We start from the raw sequence: 19,289 nt of genomic DNA, 5'->3' as shown, positions 1-19,289 counted from the left end.
AGGCAAAAGACATGAACAGACACTTCTCAAAAGAAGACATTTATGTGGCCAAGAAATGTATGAAAAATCTCATCATCACTGGTCATTAGAGAAATGCAAATCAGGGTCCGGGCGTGGTGACTCATGCCTGTAATCCCAGCACTTTGGGAGGCCGAGGTGACCGAAATCGAGACCATCCTGGCTAACACAGTGAAACCCTGTCTTTACTAAAATTACAAAAAATTATCGAGGCGTGGTGGCACGCACCTGTAGTCCCAGCTATTCAGGAGGCTGAGGCAAAAGAATTGCTTGAAACTGGAAGGCGGAGGTTGCAGTGACGCTAGATCGCACCACTGCACTCCAACCTGGGTAACAGAGAGGCTCCATCTCAAAAAGAAAAAAAAAAAGAAATGCAAATCAAAACCACAATGAGATAGCATCTCACGCCAGTTAGAATGACGATCACTAAAAAGTCAGGAAACAACAGATGCTGATGAGGATGTGGAGAAATAGGAATGCTTTTACACTGTTGGTGGGTGTGTAAATTAGTTCAACCATTGTGGAAGACAGTGTGGTGATTCCTCAAGGATCTAGAACTAGAAATACCATTTGACCCAGCAGTCCCATTACTGGGTGTATACTCAAAGGATTATAAATCATGCTACTGTAAAGACACATGCACACGTATGTTTATTGCAGCACAATTCACAATAACAAATACTTTGAACAAACCCAAATGCCCATGAATGATAGACTGGATACAGAAAATGTGGCACATAATACACCATGGAATACTGTGCAGCCATAAGAAAGAATGAGTTCATGTCCTTTGCAGGGACATGGATGAAACTGGAAACCATCATTCTCAGCAAACTAACGCAGGAACAGAAAACCAAACACCGCATGTTCTCACTCATAGGTGGGAGTTGAACAATGAACATATGGGCACAGGGAGGGGAACATCACACACTGGGGCCTGTTGGGGGTTGGGGGGGGTAAGGTAGGGGATAGCATTAGGAGAAATACCTAATGTAGATGACAGGTTGATGAGTGCAGCAAACCACCATGTCACATGTATACCCATGTAACCTGCACGTTCTGCATATGTATCCCAGAACTTTAATAAAAATCAAAAATAATCAAAAACATAAATAAAACTTCTGGAATCTTCTTCTGAATTATTATTTTTACTTTGTCACATACTGTCTGGTGCAGATTTTATGTAATAAAAAAATTCCTACATAATTTAACCAAAAATAGGCTGTATATCGTGTCTTACAACCTGGAGGCCACTGATAGATTTCTTCAGTTCATCCCAGCCAAGTGTCCTTCAGAAATTCTGTTGTTTCCAGGCTCTCTTCATTGCCCTCAAAGAGCTCTACATAAGCAGTGGTTATAAAGAGCTTTGTATGATCTCTGGAATTTCTCTAGTAATGGCCTTTACCTGTGATCCCAAAGGTAGTCTTGGCTATCCATAATTTCTGATGGCAGCTATTCTTTGGGTACACAAATTCGGTGTCTCAAGATAAATAATTTGTGTAGAAATCCTGTGCATTTCATGAATTTTGAAATAGCCTAGGAATAGAGAAATTCAGTTTCTGGTTTTAGCTAATGTCTTGAGAGCTTCTTTGCGGCTTCTGTCACCTAGATAGACTTTGCTGTCATTTTCCAAGCATTTGTTGCCAGTTGGATGCAGAATGCTTTGAAGTCATCACTTGTCACGCTTCCAGGAACACCTAGAATTCTTAAATAGTTCTTTGATTCTTTACTTTCCATTTTATCCAGGTAATGGTTGAGATAAGGCCACTTTATCCCAGAGTGTTTCTGGTAAAATGTTTCCATGTCAGTTTCTCTGAGTAGGCTTTCATCCATCCTGCTGTTCTTACTGCCTGTTTCCATTAAGGAGCCTGTGAATCCTCAAGCAGCCTGAGAGAATGGGCCCAGGGTTTTAGGAACTAGGCCATGCCTGGTTGATACCTTTCTACTAGGAGGGCCAGAGTGTTCTTTATTTAAATGTTTGTTATTTCAGTAAAACTGGATTGAAGGATGAAGTGAAACTAAGAATGAAGGAGATACTCATTGATTTATCCAGTCACAAGTCAGTCTAGAGGCAAAGTTGTAACAGTATCTCTTATTTTATTCCAGTCATTTGCTATCTTTTTTTTTTTTTTTTTTAAGAGAGAGGGTCTCGCTTTGTCACCCAGCCTAGAATGCAGTGGTGCAGTCATAGCATACTGTAAGCTCACACTCCTGGACTCAAGTGATTCTCCTGCCTCAGCCTCATAAAGTGCTGGGATCATAGGCCAGACCCGCTGTGCCTGGCCCTGCTTTCTTAGAAAAAAAAGAACTTTATAACATGAATTTGTTGATACCTCCTGTTAGCTTTTGGCACTGTTTATATTCAAAATAGCTCACTGAGACTAGTTACAGGGTTATGCCTACCCAGAAACATGCTTTTATATACTTGGATTATGTGTGTTTTTTTTTTAAAAAAACACTTTATATTTTATTGCTTTATATACATATAATCTAGAAAAATATGACTTAAAGTTTGTGTTCTGTGAATTTCAGTGTATACTGATTACATATTTCTGTTACATATACTCCCTCTTTTTTTTTTAATTCTCAAACATTGCAAAACAAACAGTGTTCACATGGTGTTTTAAGATAAATGTCAGCCCCTGTGATATTTGCAACATTACAACATGGTAACTACATTACTGAAACTTAGAAAGCTTAATATAAAAAATTGCAAAACAAAAAGAATAAACTTTGAACAGGTATATTAGAGATAGTAATTATTAAATTTTGAGGTAAAGAAAGAAAATAACAATCACTTTTATTTCACATTCAAGTCTATATTCTAAAGAATATTTAATGTGTTTGCTTGTTTCTATGACAGAGAAAAGCAGTTAGCAAATCCATTAGTATATATGTTAAGTAAATGTTTATAGAGGATCTGTATAGATGCTAAATGTAGCACATAAATAACATGAACAAGACATAAGGCAAAAGTCTGCCCTCTAGGAGCATCCAGTCTTGTCAGACTAGAGGAGATATTCAGGTAAACCCATGCAGTGGTTTATGCTGCATTTGAGTAATTAGGAGTTCATGGGAACAGAGGGTAAGAAAAAACCCCTTCATAGTTAGAGATGTGGATGGATCAAGAGAAACTTACCCAAAGAGTCCTAATTCTTGAAGCACAATTAGGAATTAAACAGATTGGCTAGGCATAGGTAGCATTTAATGTGGAGGATAAACCATGTTTAAAAGAAAAGAGCCATAAGGGAACATGTATCCTTAGAGACCTTACTTACAATCAGAAAAGTGTACCTATATCTGTAGAAAACGACATAGTGTGTGGAACTAGAATCACCTAGGAGCTCTAAAAATATACTGCCACTTACCAGAGATTCTGACGAGTGAGGAGTGGCCAGGGCATTCACGGTTTAAAAGTCCTCCGGGTGATTTTAATGGACACCTGGTTCATTGTGTGAAAACCACTTTGTCAGAACCACTTGGAATCAGACACACCTGTGGTCACATCCTAGGCCTTCGATTCACTCATTTGTGTCTATAGACACATAATCTATATAGACCATAGGGAACTAAACAGATCTCATCTGATCTCTACCCCTCAAAAAACACAACAGAAAAAAAAAATTACCAAGGGAATTTATACTCTACTGTTGTAAGGATTAAATACAATAAATAGCACAGATAAAGCACTCAGCATGATGCTGACACACAATAAATAGAGAATTACTACTAATAATTATGTTTGCATAGCTAACTAGGGTCACAATATGACATTAACACTTTGATTTATAACGAAGCGTGATTACCTTAATGGAATCAATGTCCGATTTAAAACAAACAAGTGATTAACCCATAAGCAGCACCAGAATTAGTAAGTTTGTACTTTGTTTTTCTCTGGTGAGGGTGTTCCTTGGCAAAAGGCAATTATAAACCAAACTTTCTTATGTCTTCCAGGAACAGAGATACCTACAAATCATTATCACAAGAATATAGTCAGTATCAAATATACCAATTACATAGTTATATGTTATCTTTCAGAGAGAGAACAGGATGCCACTTGATAACAACATTGCATCAATATCTGTCTTTGAGATTCTGCTGAACCTCCTGCAGGATAGCTTTTGGAATAGAAAACTGGCAGTAGTGCAGGTCAAGTGCTTTCCTAATCTGATTAGGGCACTCTCTGTTGGGGCTAGCAGTGACCTATCTTCAACATGGCACTCTTTGAAAAAACAGTATGACTAAAGTGGTGTAACAAACTTACAAAAATTTAAAATAAATGAATGTTGCGTGTGTGTGTGTGTGTGTGTCTGTCTGTCTGTCTTTTGGAATCAAGTTTCAAAGTATAAAGCTAGTTATTGATTGTCTGCCTATTCAGCATATAGCTCTGCTTATCGAAAGAGGGAACAATTTGAAATAATGCTTGCTGAATAGTTGATGTTTCACATTTTTAAAAGCTCCTACAGACTTTACTTGGGGACAGTGCCCTAAAATTGTTCAGATTTGAATTTGCTCTGCTGAATTAAAGCAAAAGATCAATTCTCTTGCTGACTCTATAGAAACAACTCAGGAAAGATTATTGCCAGTTATTAAAGCAGTATTTTTACATAATAAAAGTATAATTCTGCCTGTAATGTGCAACAGCTGCATTATATGCATTTTTAGATTTCCAGTGTATTTTATTTGATGAGATTTAAGAGAGCTGAGTAGCCTCTGGTCTCATTTTATTAAAATAAAAATGCTTTTTCTTCCAAAAACATTTTTAAATTTGTCCTTTGCTTTTAAATAATTATAGTAGATTATGTACAGTAACATAAACATCTCAGTAACTTTCTGAAGTATACATTAAAAATGCACTATCTGGAAATACATGTTTATTCATAGTAAAAGAATGCAAAGAGGAATGATCATGAATAGCTTCTGTTGTCCATTTGCTGAACTAGTCTGTTAGTCCCCTGACATAGACTCTTTTAGTCTTCTATGCTAAATTTCTCATAATTCTTAAATGACTAATATAGAAATTAGGGTGCTGGTCTGGCTGGATTTTCATATGCAATCTGACAATGTATAACAAAGTACAAGTTTAACCTGAATATCCTTGAATAGAAATCCAAGTTCAACATATATTCACTATACAATCAATCCTTGTCCTGCTGCCACCTGGACAGAGAATGGACAGTGGCGCAGCATTAAGTCAGCTGTGGCTCTGGGAAGTGTTGGTGGACAGAGACTGCCCTGGGCCCTAGTTTCTGACAGCTTGTTGATTGTTAAGATCTGGAATGCACAGATAGTTCTTGTTGTCTGCAGGTTGCTGCTTTGTGCTGGGAGGGGTTGGGGATTAGAGGTGCTACTTGAGACCACTTCATCAGGCAAGAGCCATCGACCTGGCAGAGCAGCTAAACATGGCATTCAAACCAACGTGTTCAGAGGCATAATTATTTTAAGTTGAAATGATATAATCTATATTGTATTGTTTCTTCTCAATGAATCACATTAGGTATTGCATATTCTGGTTTTTCATATTTTTGTTAGTAAAAATGTGTAGCTAAATGCAAAGAGTGCTTCCCAAGCAATTTTTGAGGTCAACAGAAGAGTTCCCTAAGAAAGACCTTCTTAACATTGACAGTATTGACTTTCGGGGCTGGATAATTCTTTGTTGCGAGGGGCTGTCTTATATGTTGTAGAACACTTAGCAGCATCCCTGGCTTCCATCCGTTGAATGCAATAGTTCCCCTCCAGCTGTGATAACCAAAAATGTCTTTAGACATTGCCAGGTGTCTCCTGAGAGGCAAAACAACTCGGTTGAAAACCACTGCCCTAAGAAAAAGGGAACACTTGAAATTCATTTTATTTTTCTAAATATAGAATCAGTCAGGGCCAGAGTGAATAAAGGATATATTTTACTTTTTAACGTATTTCTTTTGTACTATAAGAATTACATTTGTAATGTATGCCTTATATTGCAAAAAGTTTTACTACAAAGCTCTCTTGAATGCTACATATATTCAGGGACCATGTAATTTCTTATTCCTATCAGATGGCAGAATTAGTTTTTAATACATTATAATGTCTCTTTTATTCTAAAAAATGTTCTGTAATTCTGTTCATTACTGCTGAGTAAAGAAAATAAATTGTTAAATAGTACCTTAAAGAGGCTGGGCTCGGTGGCTCAGGCCTGTAATCTCAGCACTTTGGGAGGCCGAAGTGGGCGGATCATGAGGTCAGGAGATTGAGACCATCCTGGCTAACATGATGAAACCCTGTCTCTACTAAAAATACAAAAAATTAGCCAGGCATGGTGGTGGGCACCTCTGTAGTCCCAGCTACTAGGGAGGCTGAGGCAGGAGAATGGCATGAACCCGGGAGGTGGAGCTTACAGTGAGCCAAGATTGCACCACTGCACTCTAGCTGGGGCAACAGAGCAAGGCTCCGTCTCAAAAAAAAAAAAAAAAAAAAAAAAAAAAATTACCTTAAAGAACAGCATCCGTTTTGCCTACAAGCTTTTGTGTTTCAGAAACAAGCATTATTACATGAAGCATTAAACTTCGAGAACTAGAATTGAGAGTCTGTTAGGAAGTTAAAAATGTACTATCGATAAGATATGAAATTGTTTGTGTTCTGTTGTACTTTAAACACTAGAAAAACAAATTGTTAGATTTCAGGTAAATTAATGCTATTCAGGAACAAATATATTTTATGATATGCAAGTTTGCATATCAACAAATAGAAACAATCCTTGGGTATCCATGAAAGCATTTCTGGAAGAAATTCTGTCTTGTAGCTGTTTATTCAGTTCTGCCATATGTATTTCCTTGACTAATCATGTAGCGTTTCCTTAGTAGCAGTTCTACTTCAGACTTCACATTTTAGACTTGTTTTCCCTTAGTAAGGTATGATAGACTAGTGGAACATTTATAATTTCCCCCAGAAAAATCACCATCAAGTAAGTGTACCAAACACTTTATCTTATGTGCTCAGAAGACAAGGTGTCATCATCACCTTTCCCATACCCATGAGATTTATTTACAGCTTACATTGACTGTGAAACTCTTTTATCCCCTGGGAGTTCTACTTTATTTATTCCGGATCATAGGACACTTGCAACCTATTAACAGTAGTAAACAGGTCTTTCAAGTACATCTGACATAGCAATTACAAAATGTATTTCTTAGACAAATATCCAGAATTAAGTCAGGGCAAAGATGAAGATTAGGTGACCACAAGGAGTTTCTGCCTAGTTTATCTATTTTTCAAAAAAAAAAAAAAAAAATTACAAGTGTTATAGACCCTCAGGTTCAAAATTCCAGTGAATAATTTAATGGATATTTTACCTGTTATATTTTAGAAAAACATTGATTTGATGAGTGCTTATTTAATAAAACAGCCTTACCCTAAATGATAGTAAATGAACACAGGATTAAAGGGAAGAAGGCAAGGAAGGAAGAATGGATAGATGGATGGGGGACAAATGGTAAATGAACACAGGATTAAAGGGAAGAAGGGAAGGAAGGAAGAGTTGATAGATGGATGGAGGACAAATGTATAATTAAGAATATCAACTTTGAGCTGAGACCTGCTTGTTAAATTTTGCTTTTATTTTCTTTTTCAGCCAATGTTTTCAGTTGCACCAAGCTTAGCCACCAATGCATCAGCAGCCTTTAATCCCTATCTGGGACCTGTTTCTCCAAGCCTGGTCCCAGCAGAGATCTTGCCGACTGCACCAATGTTGGTTACAGGGAATCCGGGTGTCCCTGTACCTGCAGCTGCTGCAGCTGCTGCACAGAAATTAATGCGAACAGACAGACTTGAGGTAGGAATGACTAGTTGGTGTCTTTATGTACTACATTCTAATTCTCCAAGTGTATTTTTTTGTTTGTTTGTGTGTTTCCATGGCCAAAAAGTTGTAAAAATTTTAAAACAGAGATTTTGGCTTAGGGTTTGGAACATTTTACTAGAGTATAGATATGCTGTATTTGATTAATGTAATATTTATAAAGGCTACAACATCCATGTTTAGAATAGTGGATAAGAAGTTGGACCCTAAAGTCAGATTGCCTGGTTATATCACTGTACCTCAATTTCCTCATCTTTAAAACGGCACTTACCTCAAAGAGTTAGGGGAATATCTGGCACATAGCAAATGCCTCCTGAGTGTTTGTTGTTGTTGTTGCAACTATCAAGAATAACAAACATTATCAATCCCCTAAAAATTGTTCTCATAAAGATTAACAAATATTAGTGTCTGTAAAACATTTTACAATTTATTATTGCAAATTTCCTCATAAGCTGTACAATATTTTGGTTGAAGTAGAAAGGAAACTTTGTTTATGAAGTGTGCTCTCATAAAAGTTTTTTGCATAATCCTCTTAAGTTCTAGAGTAAAGGATGATCAGATGCGTGGGCTCCGCTATTGGTACATGAAAAAGATATTAACGTTATAAATCTTACTTCAAAGTGGTTGTTCAGAATTTCAACATGACTGTGAATTAATGAATTTGGTAAATTATAGATGTAGAGAAAAAGTGACAGCATCAAATGTACATTGAAGGTACAAACCTGTCATTGAACCCACCTAAAGAGTAAAATGACTTTTTCCTCTTTTCCCTGGTGAGGATGAGGTGATATATTTTTTTAACTTACATTTTAGGTTCAGGGGTACATGTGCAGGTTTTTATATAGGTTAACTTTATACCATTGGGGTTTGGTGTAGAGATTATTTCATCACCCAGGTAATAAGCACAATACCCAATAGGTATTTTTTTCTGATCCTCTCCCCCCTCCCACCATCCACCCTCAAATAGGCCCTAACATCTGCTGTTTCCCTCTTTGTGTGTCCATGAGGTCTCATCATTTAGCCCCCACTTACAAGTGAGAACATGTGGTATGTGGTTTCCTGTTTCTGTATTAGTTTGCTTCAGATAAGGGCCTCCAGCTCAATCTATGTTGCTGCAAAGGACGTGATCTCATTCTTTTTTATGTCTGCATAGTATTCCATAGTGTATATATACCACATTTTCTTTATCCAGGCTACCATTGATGGACACTTAGGTTGATTCCATGTTTTTGCTGTTGTGAATAGTGCTGCAGTGAATATACACGTGTGTCTTTATGGTAGAACGATTTATATTCCTTGGGTAAATACCCAGTAATGGGATTACTGGGTCAAATGATTTCTGTTTTTAGGTCTTTGAGGAATTGCTACACTGTTTTCCACAATGGTTGAATTAATTTGCACTCCCACCAGCAGTGTATAATTGTTTCTATTTCTTTGCAACCTTACCAACATTCATTATTTTTTGAGTTTTTAATAATAGACATTTTAACTGGTGTGAGATGGTATCTGGTGGTTTTGATTTGCATTTCTCTAATATTAGTGATAATGGACATTCTTCATATACTTATTGGCCACTTGTATATCTTTCTTTGAAAAGCATCTGTTTATGTCCTTCACCCACTTTGTAATAGGGTTGTTTTTTGCTCGTAAATTTAAGTTCCTTACAGATTCTAGATATTAGACCTTTGTGGAATACATAGTTTGTAAATATTTTCTCCCATTCTGTAGGCTGTTTATTCCGTTGATAGCTTCTTTTGCTGTGTAGAAGCTCTTTAGTTTAATTATATACCATTTTTCCATTTTTATTTTTGTCACGATTGCTTTTGGTATGTTTGTCATGAAATCTTTGCCAGGTCCTGTGTCAAGAATGGTATTTCCTATGTTATCTTTCAGGGGTTTTATAGTTTGGGGTTTTACACTTAAGCCTTTAATCCGTCTTCAGTTGATTTTTGTATATGGTGTAAAGAAGGGGTTCAGTTTCAATCTTCTGTGTATAGCTAGCCAGTTATCCTGGCACCATTTATTGAACAGGGAGTCCTTTCCTCATTGCTTGTTATTGTCAACTTCGTTGGAGATCAAATAGTTATAGGTGTGCTGCATTATTTCTAGGCTCTCTATTCTGTTCCATTGGTCTGTGTGTCTTTTTTTGTACCAGTACCTTGTTGTTTTGTTTACTGTAGCCTTGTACTATAGTTTGAAGTCAGGTAATGTAATGCCTCCAGCTTTGTTATTTTTGCTTAAGATTGTATTGGCTATTGGCTGTTCAAGCTCTTTTTTTATTTCATATGAATTTTTAAGTAGTTTTTTTTTTTTTTTCTAATTCTGTGAAGAATGTCATTGGTAGTTTGACAGGAATAACATGGAATGTATAACTTGCATTGAACGAAGTATATGCATAAAATGAAGTATGGCCATTTTAATGTTACAGATTCTTCCTATCCATGAGCATGGAAAGTTTTTCAATTTGTTACGTGTCATCCACGATTTCTTTGAGGGATGTTTTGTCATTCTCATTTTAGAGAGCTTTCACCTCCCTGCTTAACTGTTATTCCTAAGTATTTTATTCTTTTTGTGGCAATTGTGAATGGGAATGCACTCCTGATTTGGCTCTCTGCTTGGATGTTGTTGGTTTATGGGAATGCTACTCATTTTTATACATTGATTTGTATCCTACAACTTTGCTGAAGTTGTTTATCAGATCAAGGAGCTTTTGGGCAGAGACTATGGGATTTTCTAGATAAAGAAACAACTTGTCTGCCAACAGGGATAATTTGACTTCCTCTCTTCCTATTTGGATGCCTTTTATTTCCTCCTCCTGAGGATGAGGCAATACTTAGTGCTAATAAATTTTACTGAGAAAGTGGCAAAATGAGGCTGTTATATGAACATAATTGACTCAAATAATTTGTCAGTTTAGCAGGAATTTAGTTAATAAGCTGATTTATTATTTATTAACTTTTGTTGCATACATTACAAAGGCTCTGAGATTTTAGTGTATTGACAATCATATACCAGACACATGCATCAGAGATTTAATGCTCAAAACAATCTTATCAGGAAGACACTATTATTAATTCTATTTTACAGGGAAATGATTTTAGGGGAAGAGATGTGAAGCAACTTGTTCTTGCTAGGGAGATACACCTGATACACCTGGATTTTTGAGTGATTTGTCGTTACACAACTGTACTTGCTTATTAATTAACTAATGCTGTTTGCAGATGGATTAAGAGGAAACTTAATTTTTTTTTAAATATCTGAAATTACTGGATGCTCAAAGCAGTTTTATTCCCCCAACTTTTCTAAAGCAAACCCTGAGTTCTTAATGCATAATTGTTGATTGATTAGTGGTAACCAAATAAGCAATCTGAGATGAACTTTAATGAATGAATTATTAATAGATGATATTCAAAAAAATGGTTATAACTCTACTAAACCAATCCTCCCACATTCACAATTTTAGGTAGTTTGTTACTGGTTATATTTTGTAGTGCTTAATTGGAATGAAGACTTTTGTCTTTCGGTTTTTTCTTTTTGTGAGGAGCTACTTACTGTATTTTGTCTGTTTTCTTTTGCTATAGTCAGTACACATGGCTACCACTGCATCAACTGTGATTTGCCTTTTATCTGAATCCTGCTTCTCTAAATGCTTGATTGTAGTGCAGCTTCCTGTCTTATTCTTGTTAACAAGATCAGATCCAGTGTCACAGTTCCAACCTGTTAGGATACTGCAGCGTGAAGCTCTGAGGTGCATCTTGCTGCTCTGTGCTTGTGATTTTAGACAATCCTATCTGCACGTTATTTCCTCGCATGCCAGTTGCATCACGTATCGAAGTCTAAAAGACATGGCAATAAATGCACCTACTTATTTATTAATTGATCAAATGTTTGGTCATTTGGTATTTAAATGTATACTCTACTTCTTCCTTATGAAATTCTGAAGCATATATTTGAATTTTGAGTTCCTTCTGAGGTAAAAAAAATTTTGGAATCAGTTAAACTATTGACCAGTTCTTCTTGCCACTTCTTTCTCTCTTTTTTACTGCAACGTGTTAGACAATAAGGAAATTTAAAATACCATAGATTGTTAGCCTTCTGGTTCTTACATAATTGCTTAAAACTGACATCTTTACAGCACCCAGTGTGATACTACAGAAAAAAAAAATGTTAAATTGGAAAACAGGAATTCAAGAATTACTACATGTGATGTTGCTAATTAGGTGAGCCAGCTTGGATCAGGATGCTCTTATTCTCTGGGTTTCATATTCCTCACATGTAAAGTTAGGGGGTTGCACCCCATAATCTCTAAGGTCACTTCCAATTAGAACATTCTAGGGACATTTAGGTCATTTTCTTGTTTTTAACACCAGCCACAAGCTATTGAAACATTTATTTTTAAAAATTATATACATATACATACAACATGAGATTTATATCAATATTCATATTATCCTTTACTGGCTATCTTTTAAAAGACTGTGTTGCCAAGTACTTCCTGTACTCCAAAATTCATACTTCTTTTTTTTTTTTTTTTTTTTTTTTTTGACACAAAGTCTCACTCTGTTGCCCAGGCTGGAGTGCAGTGGCATGATCTCAGCTCACTGCAACCTCCACTTCCCAGGTTCAAGCAATTCTCCTGCCTCAGCCTCCTGAGTAGCTGAGATTATAGATGTGTGCCACCACGCCCGGCTAATTTTTGTATTTTCAGTGGAAACGGGGTTTCACCATGTTCGCCAGGCTGGTCTCAGCAATTTCTTTCCATAATTATGTTAAGAAATTATTCAAATCTATAGATTCTAGAAAAGACTGAGTTTTTTTAGCCATACCCCTGTTTTACTACAAAGAGTTAGTAATTGGAGAAATCATTGTTTGACTTATTTTCAAGATGCACAGTAATTTTTTATGGTGCCAAAAGAATTCATGAATGCATTCATTCTCTCATTTACTCAACAATATTCAGTAGAAAACTGTTGAAAATATTTTAAGTAGAAGATGTGAGGAATGTCTTTGAAACCCTTTAATTCCTGTCTTATCAATGACAAGAAAAGATCCACATGAGAATAGTGCCCAAACTCATAACTGATGCCCAATAACTTGTTAAATGAATGGATAAATGAGTCAGTCAACCAGTTACTCAGGTGATTAAACACAGAAAGATATATTCCCTTATTCAGGGCTCAGGGTAACCCCACAGACGTACTAAAATATGAAAAATGTTTATCATATGTTACCATTCTCCTTGGAAACATGTTTACATTTTGAGCAATTCAGCTATTAAATATGGCATCTTGATTATGCACCTAGATCTAAAGCAGTGGTTTTCATACTTTAATGAGATTAGAATCACTTGGGGTGATTGTTAAAAATGTAGGGCCTCATCCCCAAAGACTGATTCAGTAGATCTGCGATGGGGTTTGGTAATATTTTTCACAGATCTGCCAGGTGACTCTAAATGCAAATAGCTATAAACACATGCACTAAAAGATACTAGCATCTCTTATTTAGGCTTCAACTTTTCATCATTTATTTAATGTATTTGTAAATGATGTAGCTTTTTGTGAACCTTAATTAAAAATCCATCTCCTCCAATAAGTTGATGAGAACACTGTGCACAGCATAGTGAAATACTTTAGGTAAACAATGATGATTATTAAGGTAATTTATATTACATAGGAGTAATCAAATAAAAACCAGGGGATACGTATTTCAGACACTTATGAAAACATTAGATTGACATTTGGTTAACTGCACCGTTTTTACATCAGCAGTCTATATGAGAAAAATACAAGTATTCCAGGAAAGGTGGACAAACAACGGTTTCTGATAGTTTCAGTTTGTGTTTGCTTGTCTTAAAATAAATTATTCTTGGCTGAAAGTTTTATTCTGTGAGGTAATCATTACACGAGTTTCTAATTCAGGCCACTAATGGTTGTATGTTTCCATTACTTCCACAAAAGAATCTAATAACCCTTTTCATATAGGCAGAAAAATATATAATACCCATTGACTACAAAAAATAGAACATTTAAAGCTAAATGAGGATTAGAATCACAGTGAAAAGCATGCCTAGGTTGGGATTATTTAGGTGTTTAGTGGATTTAACATGATGGAATAAAAGACTTTCTATTCAGAAAAGATTAGGAAAGAAGATGCTTTTAATAATGTAGGAAAGTCTTTTTGGTAGGATTATTTTAATTTTGCATTTTTTAGAGGATGTTTAGCTACTGCTTTTGTGATTTTTTTTTAATATCTCCGGAAAGTTCCCAAGAAACCTTAAGAATTTTGCACATAGAGATTTGTGTAGGTTTTTTTAAATCTGTAATAAACTTTAGAATGACTCTTAAAAATGTAGTAACATCTTCATTTAAACAATTTAATACACTATGGCTCTGTCAGTTATTAATCTCCGTGATTAGAGTTTTGATGTGGTGTAGAGTTGTAAGTTGCTTAAACTGTAGTAATTGCTGGATTAAGAACAGTGGTTCACACCTGCAGTCCCAGCTACTTGAAAGACTTAGGTGGGAGGAACACTTGAGCAGGGAGGTTGAGGCTGCAGTGAACTGAGATTGCGCCACTGCAGTCTATCCTGAGTGACAGAGGGAGACCCTATCTCAAATAATAATAATAATATAAATTAAATAAGGTAATGGCTAACTTGCTGTATTGACAAGCTTGTTTCAAAGTTGTGTCCATTTTCCTGTCCTGTTGGGTTTGCACAGTCATTCATGGGAATTAATAAATGACAACGTGGAAGTGGACTTAATGGTTCTGTCGTTGGTCATTCCTGTTCAGATTTTATGTTTTTATGTGAGATCAAGTGGTAGATTCTTAGTTCCATTACCTATAGAAGTATGCTTGTGTTTTCTGGCCCTAATAGTAATGATGGAGTCTGCCTTTTAGACTTCAAAGAATGCTCCCATTTGATCCTAACAGAAATACTATGAGGTAGTTAAAGTAGATGTCTTTTCCTTGATGTTTTTTGGAAGGAGAAAAATTGATCAAATATATACAGTTATTGAATAACCAACTGTATTAGTCCATTTTCGTGCTGCTGGTAAAGACATACCCAAGACTGGGCAATTTACAAAAAGAGAGAGGTTTATTGGACTTACAGTTTCACATGGCTAGGGAGACCTCACAATTATGGTGGAAGGTGGAAAGCACATTTCACATGGTGGCAGACAAGCAAAAAGGGTGCACGGGGACATAACCCTTTTGAAAACCATCAGATCTCGTGAAACTTACTCCCTATCTTAAGAACAGCTCAGGAAAGATATGCCCCCTTGATTCAGTTACCTCCCACCCGGTGTCTACCACAACATGTGGGAATTCAAGACGTGATTTGGGTGGGGACACAGCCAAACCATACCACCAACTGAAACTAGAAATCACATCATCTGATATTTATCTAGGGATTTTAATTGTACAATAAACTGACTATAGTTATATTTACCTAATTACCAGAATTAGGATTACAAAGTGGATATTTTAATCCTTTTAAAATGAAGATAGAGATAATTTCTTTGCATTAAATTATAACATGATTAATAATGTTGTGAACCCTTTGATCAAAGTGATTGATCAAAGTGATTATCCAGGATTACTTTTTAAAGTAATACTTAGAAAAATTTAGCTTGTTAGTTCCAGCTTAATAGAAAGTGAAGTCCATGCTGCTTATTGGTGAATATGTGGCTATATGTCTTTGAATGTGTTTCTTAATATTGGCCATTAACTATTAAATTGACTTCTCAAAATGTTAAAATGGACAAAGTCCCTTTTCTTCTTATAATTAGCTTTCTATTCCTGCTTTTGATTGTTATTCTCCAAGATGACTGAGTTAATTATACAAATATGGTGAGCACAAAACATATTACTTCAAAGGGATATCTCCTTAAAGAACATGCAAATGACTCTCCAGTTTTGAATAAATTCGAATATTGACATTAATCTCCTTAGAATCCCAGTGCTTTAACTTGCAGAGCATTGCTGAATTTAATACTACTTATAAAACTTATTATTTTGACCATTTTGAAATATGTTTTTCATGTATTAAAAAATTAGAGATCAAATGACAGGATTATTCATATTATCCAGATTTGTATGATGTGTTATAAGCTGTGCATTATTTTATTCAGTATTCATGACCTTTTAAATAGATATTAATAGTGCTTTCATTATGAAGATTCCATAGCTAGTAAAGTGATAGGAACTGGAACTCATAATTTCTGACTACAAACCCTATTGTCTGTCTACTATATTACTGCTATTTAGTTAACAAAAGAAAGTTTATTTAGAATTAATTTACATTTTCTTAGGAAATTTTCCTATGTTTTCTTTTGGTTATTTAAAGTTTATAATTATTCCGTAGATATTTTTCTGGAAATAGAATTTAGAACTTAAATGTTTTCATTGAATATCTTCACTGGCAAATCTTGCCTTAGTACTTGTAGAGTAAAAGGCTCATGTTGAATCACATTACATGTGTAGCTAAATAGATTTTATTATTTTAATGTAGGTTTGAAAACCATTTATCGAACTTTTTTTTTTCTTTTGAGACAGAGTCTTGCTCTGTCACCCAGGCTGGAGTGCAGTGGCACGATCTTAGCTCACTGCAACCTCCGCCTCTCAGGTTCAAGCGATTCTCCTGCCTCAGTCTCCTGAGTAGCTAGGATTACAGTCGCCTGCCACCATGCCCAGCTAATTTTTGTATTTTTAGTGGAGATGGGGTTTCACCATGTTGGCCAGGCTGGTTTCAAACTCCTGTCCTCAAGTGATCCACCCACCTTAGCATCCCAAAGCACTGAAATTACCAGCTTGAGCCACCACGCCCAGTCACGAAATATTTTTATATGTTGACCCAGTACATATACATGTACAGATAAATCTGTATATTTATCTGCCAAAAATGAAAAATGCCTATAGTCATGGATATATTATTTGAATATTATTTGTAATATGGAAATACTGGAAATTATCTAGATATCCTCCAAAAGAATTACCTGTATTTTGTACACTATTTGATGAAATTTGATGCAGCCATCCAAAGTGATCACTCTGGAAATTATTTAGCAAAATGAGAAAATGCTTATGCTGCATCATTGAGCATAAAAGGTCACCAAATAATAGCTATACTCTACAGTTTTTTAAAATGTGTGTATACATACAGAAGACTGGATGAGAAGAGAAAAATGAGCCACAATGTTGTTAGAATTTTCAGATTTAATTTTACATTCTGTATTTCAAATTCTCTATGATAAATGTCATAATTTCTTATCCTGTTTTTAATTATGAGATTAAATTTGTTGAATTTATATAATTTGTCAATTATAATTTGCTAATGTAGTAGTGTGTCTAAGAGATTTATTTTGGGGATCAGCATAAAGTGTCCTCGAGTTTATCAGAGAAACCAGATCAAACCCATACTGAGCAACCAAGGGATAGATCCCATTTTATTGATGATGTCTATTAGGAAAAATGTGTTTTAGAAGCTTTGGGAAGTTCATGTTCCCATAGTTACCCCACAATTCAGATGCACATCTAATGGTTGGTAAATTTCCAGTCCCTCTGGCCTGTACCTCTCACCAGTACAAGTTTTCACAAGAGATTTTCTCTTCTTTATTTTTTCAAAGGCAAGAATAATGTGAGAGTAGCTATTACAGTATGTTTCTTTTGTCCCATTTCTTACGTCAGGAAAAACCATAAGCTGCAAAAAAAAATAAAAATATGAAAGAGTCAAACGTGCATATTATGCAAAAGCAGTTGACTAAGTTTTTTTAACCTCAAAAAAGGTTGGTTTTATGACACATTCTAAGCTAATTCTTAGTTACTAACTCTGCTTAAATGTTTGTAGAATTCTTTCTAAATGTCTCACAGGAGAGTAAAGAATGTGAGATTATAATAAACCAATCCTTAACCTGTAGAACCCCACCCCCTGCACACACATGCAAATATATACACACAAAACCTAAATAACTTCAGGTCTTCTTTATTGTTAATGTGGGAAAGAATAAACTACATAGGAAAAATAGAGTGTTATTTCCCTGCTGCCAGTTCATTTTGAGCATATTCAAGAAAGCAGGAATTACTGAGGAGCAAACAGCAGCTGAGAGAGATCACTTATAGACCTTCTGCAAGTTTCCTGTTTGGTGATGCCTGCATTGACACAGATTTGCTTAAACAGAAAAGTAGCCCTTTTGTTTATGCAGTAGTGTATATTTAGCATACACACACACACACATACACACATAAAACTTTTTATCATTATTTAAGGTAGGCACTATACTCTTCCTGAGTGTAGTGATGAGCCTCGCATACAATAAATTTTGATTAGGTACTGGGTACTGTTTTAGCAAGCTCCATAGCTGATGCTAATGTTCAGCCAGAGAGGAGGATAATTATTCTGGGTAACAGCTTGATCATTTTTGCTTTCTAAGTTATAAATCTTGGTAATAAATTTTTTGGTGTGTTCAATAAGATAAATACACTAAAAAAAAACAGAATCTTGAATAACTTTTAAAGTCGTTTTTGTGTTCTTTATAACTCTTGAGTGTGGTGATGAATGACACTGGCTCATTGTATGTATTTGGAACACAAAACTTTAGCTAGCTTGAGGTTTCCAAGTAGTGCAAGATATCATTTATAATGCTCTTTTTTAAGATGTAGCGTGGTACAGATTATAGTATCTCTTTCTTTAAGAAGCACTTTCCTCAGTAATAGGATATGAATATAATATGGGGAAAACATCCAAATTTAAATACAATCATTTTATTTATGTAAATCCAAGAAAACCTTTGCTTCCTAAGTCATCACAGGGTTGCAGTTTCTCTTTCTTGCTTAACTTCAAAATAAAGTGCTTAATATCTGCGTTTGCTATTTGTGAAAAGATACTTTTGAACAGTTAAAAACTGTTTTCTTGAAGCTTGAAGGAAGAGCAGGAAAATATTAAAAGGACATTCTGTGTTTTAGATGGCCCTCTTGTGGTAAAAGGGTCAAAATATCCCGAATGAAGACTGCTTTTAAATAGTAAGAGTCAAAATTGCGCAGATGAATGAGAAATAATGTTTGCGCCTTTTCCCTAAGATCTCGGTGGCAAAATTAACAGAATTGTCAAATATAAAACAAACAGACATAACAAAACCAGTCTTTTTTTACTGCTTTATATAGCTACCAAGTGAATCTCTAAAGATCAAAAAATAACTCCCGGAAACATTTTCATGAAAAGCTATCAGTTTGATTTTGTATATTTTTCACTTGGAAATAATTTTATATTTACACAAAAGTTGCAAAAATGGACCCAAGAGTTTCTGTCTACCCTTCACTGACCTAAATATTAATACCTTGCATAACTGTGAAATCTCTCCTAAGACCAGAAAAATTAACATTGATATACTGCTGTTCAACCAATCTACAGACTTCAATCAAATTTTACCAGTTGTCC

The 19,289-nt window shown here is 35.4% G+C and overlaps 1 protein-coding gene across 50 annotated transcripts in view; it reads left to right on the top strand.

The window, feature by feature from the left end:
• MBNL1 (muscleblind like splicing regulator 1) overlaps positions 1–19,289 on the top strand; it is a 221,851-nt gene that overhangs the window by 181,558 nt on the left and 21,004 nt on the right. For all 50 annotated transcript variants that reach the window (XM_073023507.1, XM_008008689.3, XM_008008668.3 and 47 more), the window contains one exon: positions 7,628–7,828. In XM_073023507.1, coding sequence (XP_072879608.1) covers positions 7,628–7,828 — 201 coding nt within the window. The remainder of the gene's footprint in view (positions 1–7,627; positions 7,829–19,289) is intronic.

This window comes from Chlorocebus sabaeus, chromosome 15 (genome assembly GCF_047675955.1).
Source record: "Chlorocebus sabaeus isolate Y175 chromosome 15, mChlSab1.0.hap1, whole genome shotgun sequence".
In the NCBI taxonomy this organism is placed as follows: domain Eukaryota; kingdom Metazoa; phylum Chordata; class Mammalia; order Primates; family Cercopithecidae; genus Chlorocebus; species Chlorocebus sabaeus.
This window is presented reverse-complemented; position numbering and strand designations above follow the sequence as displayed.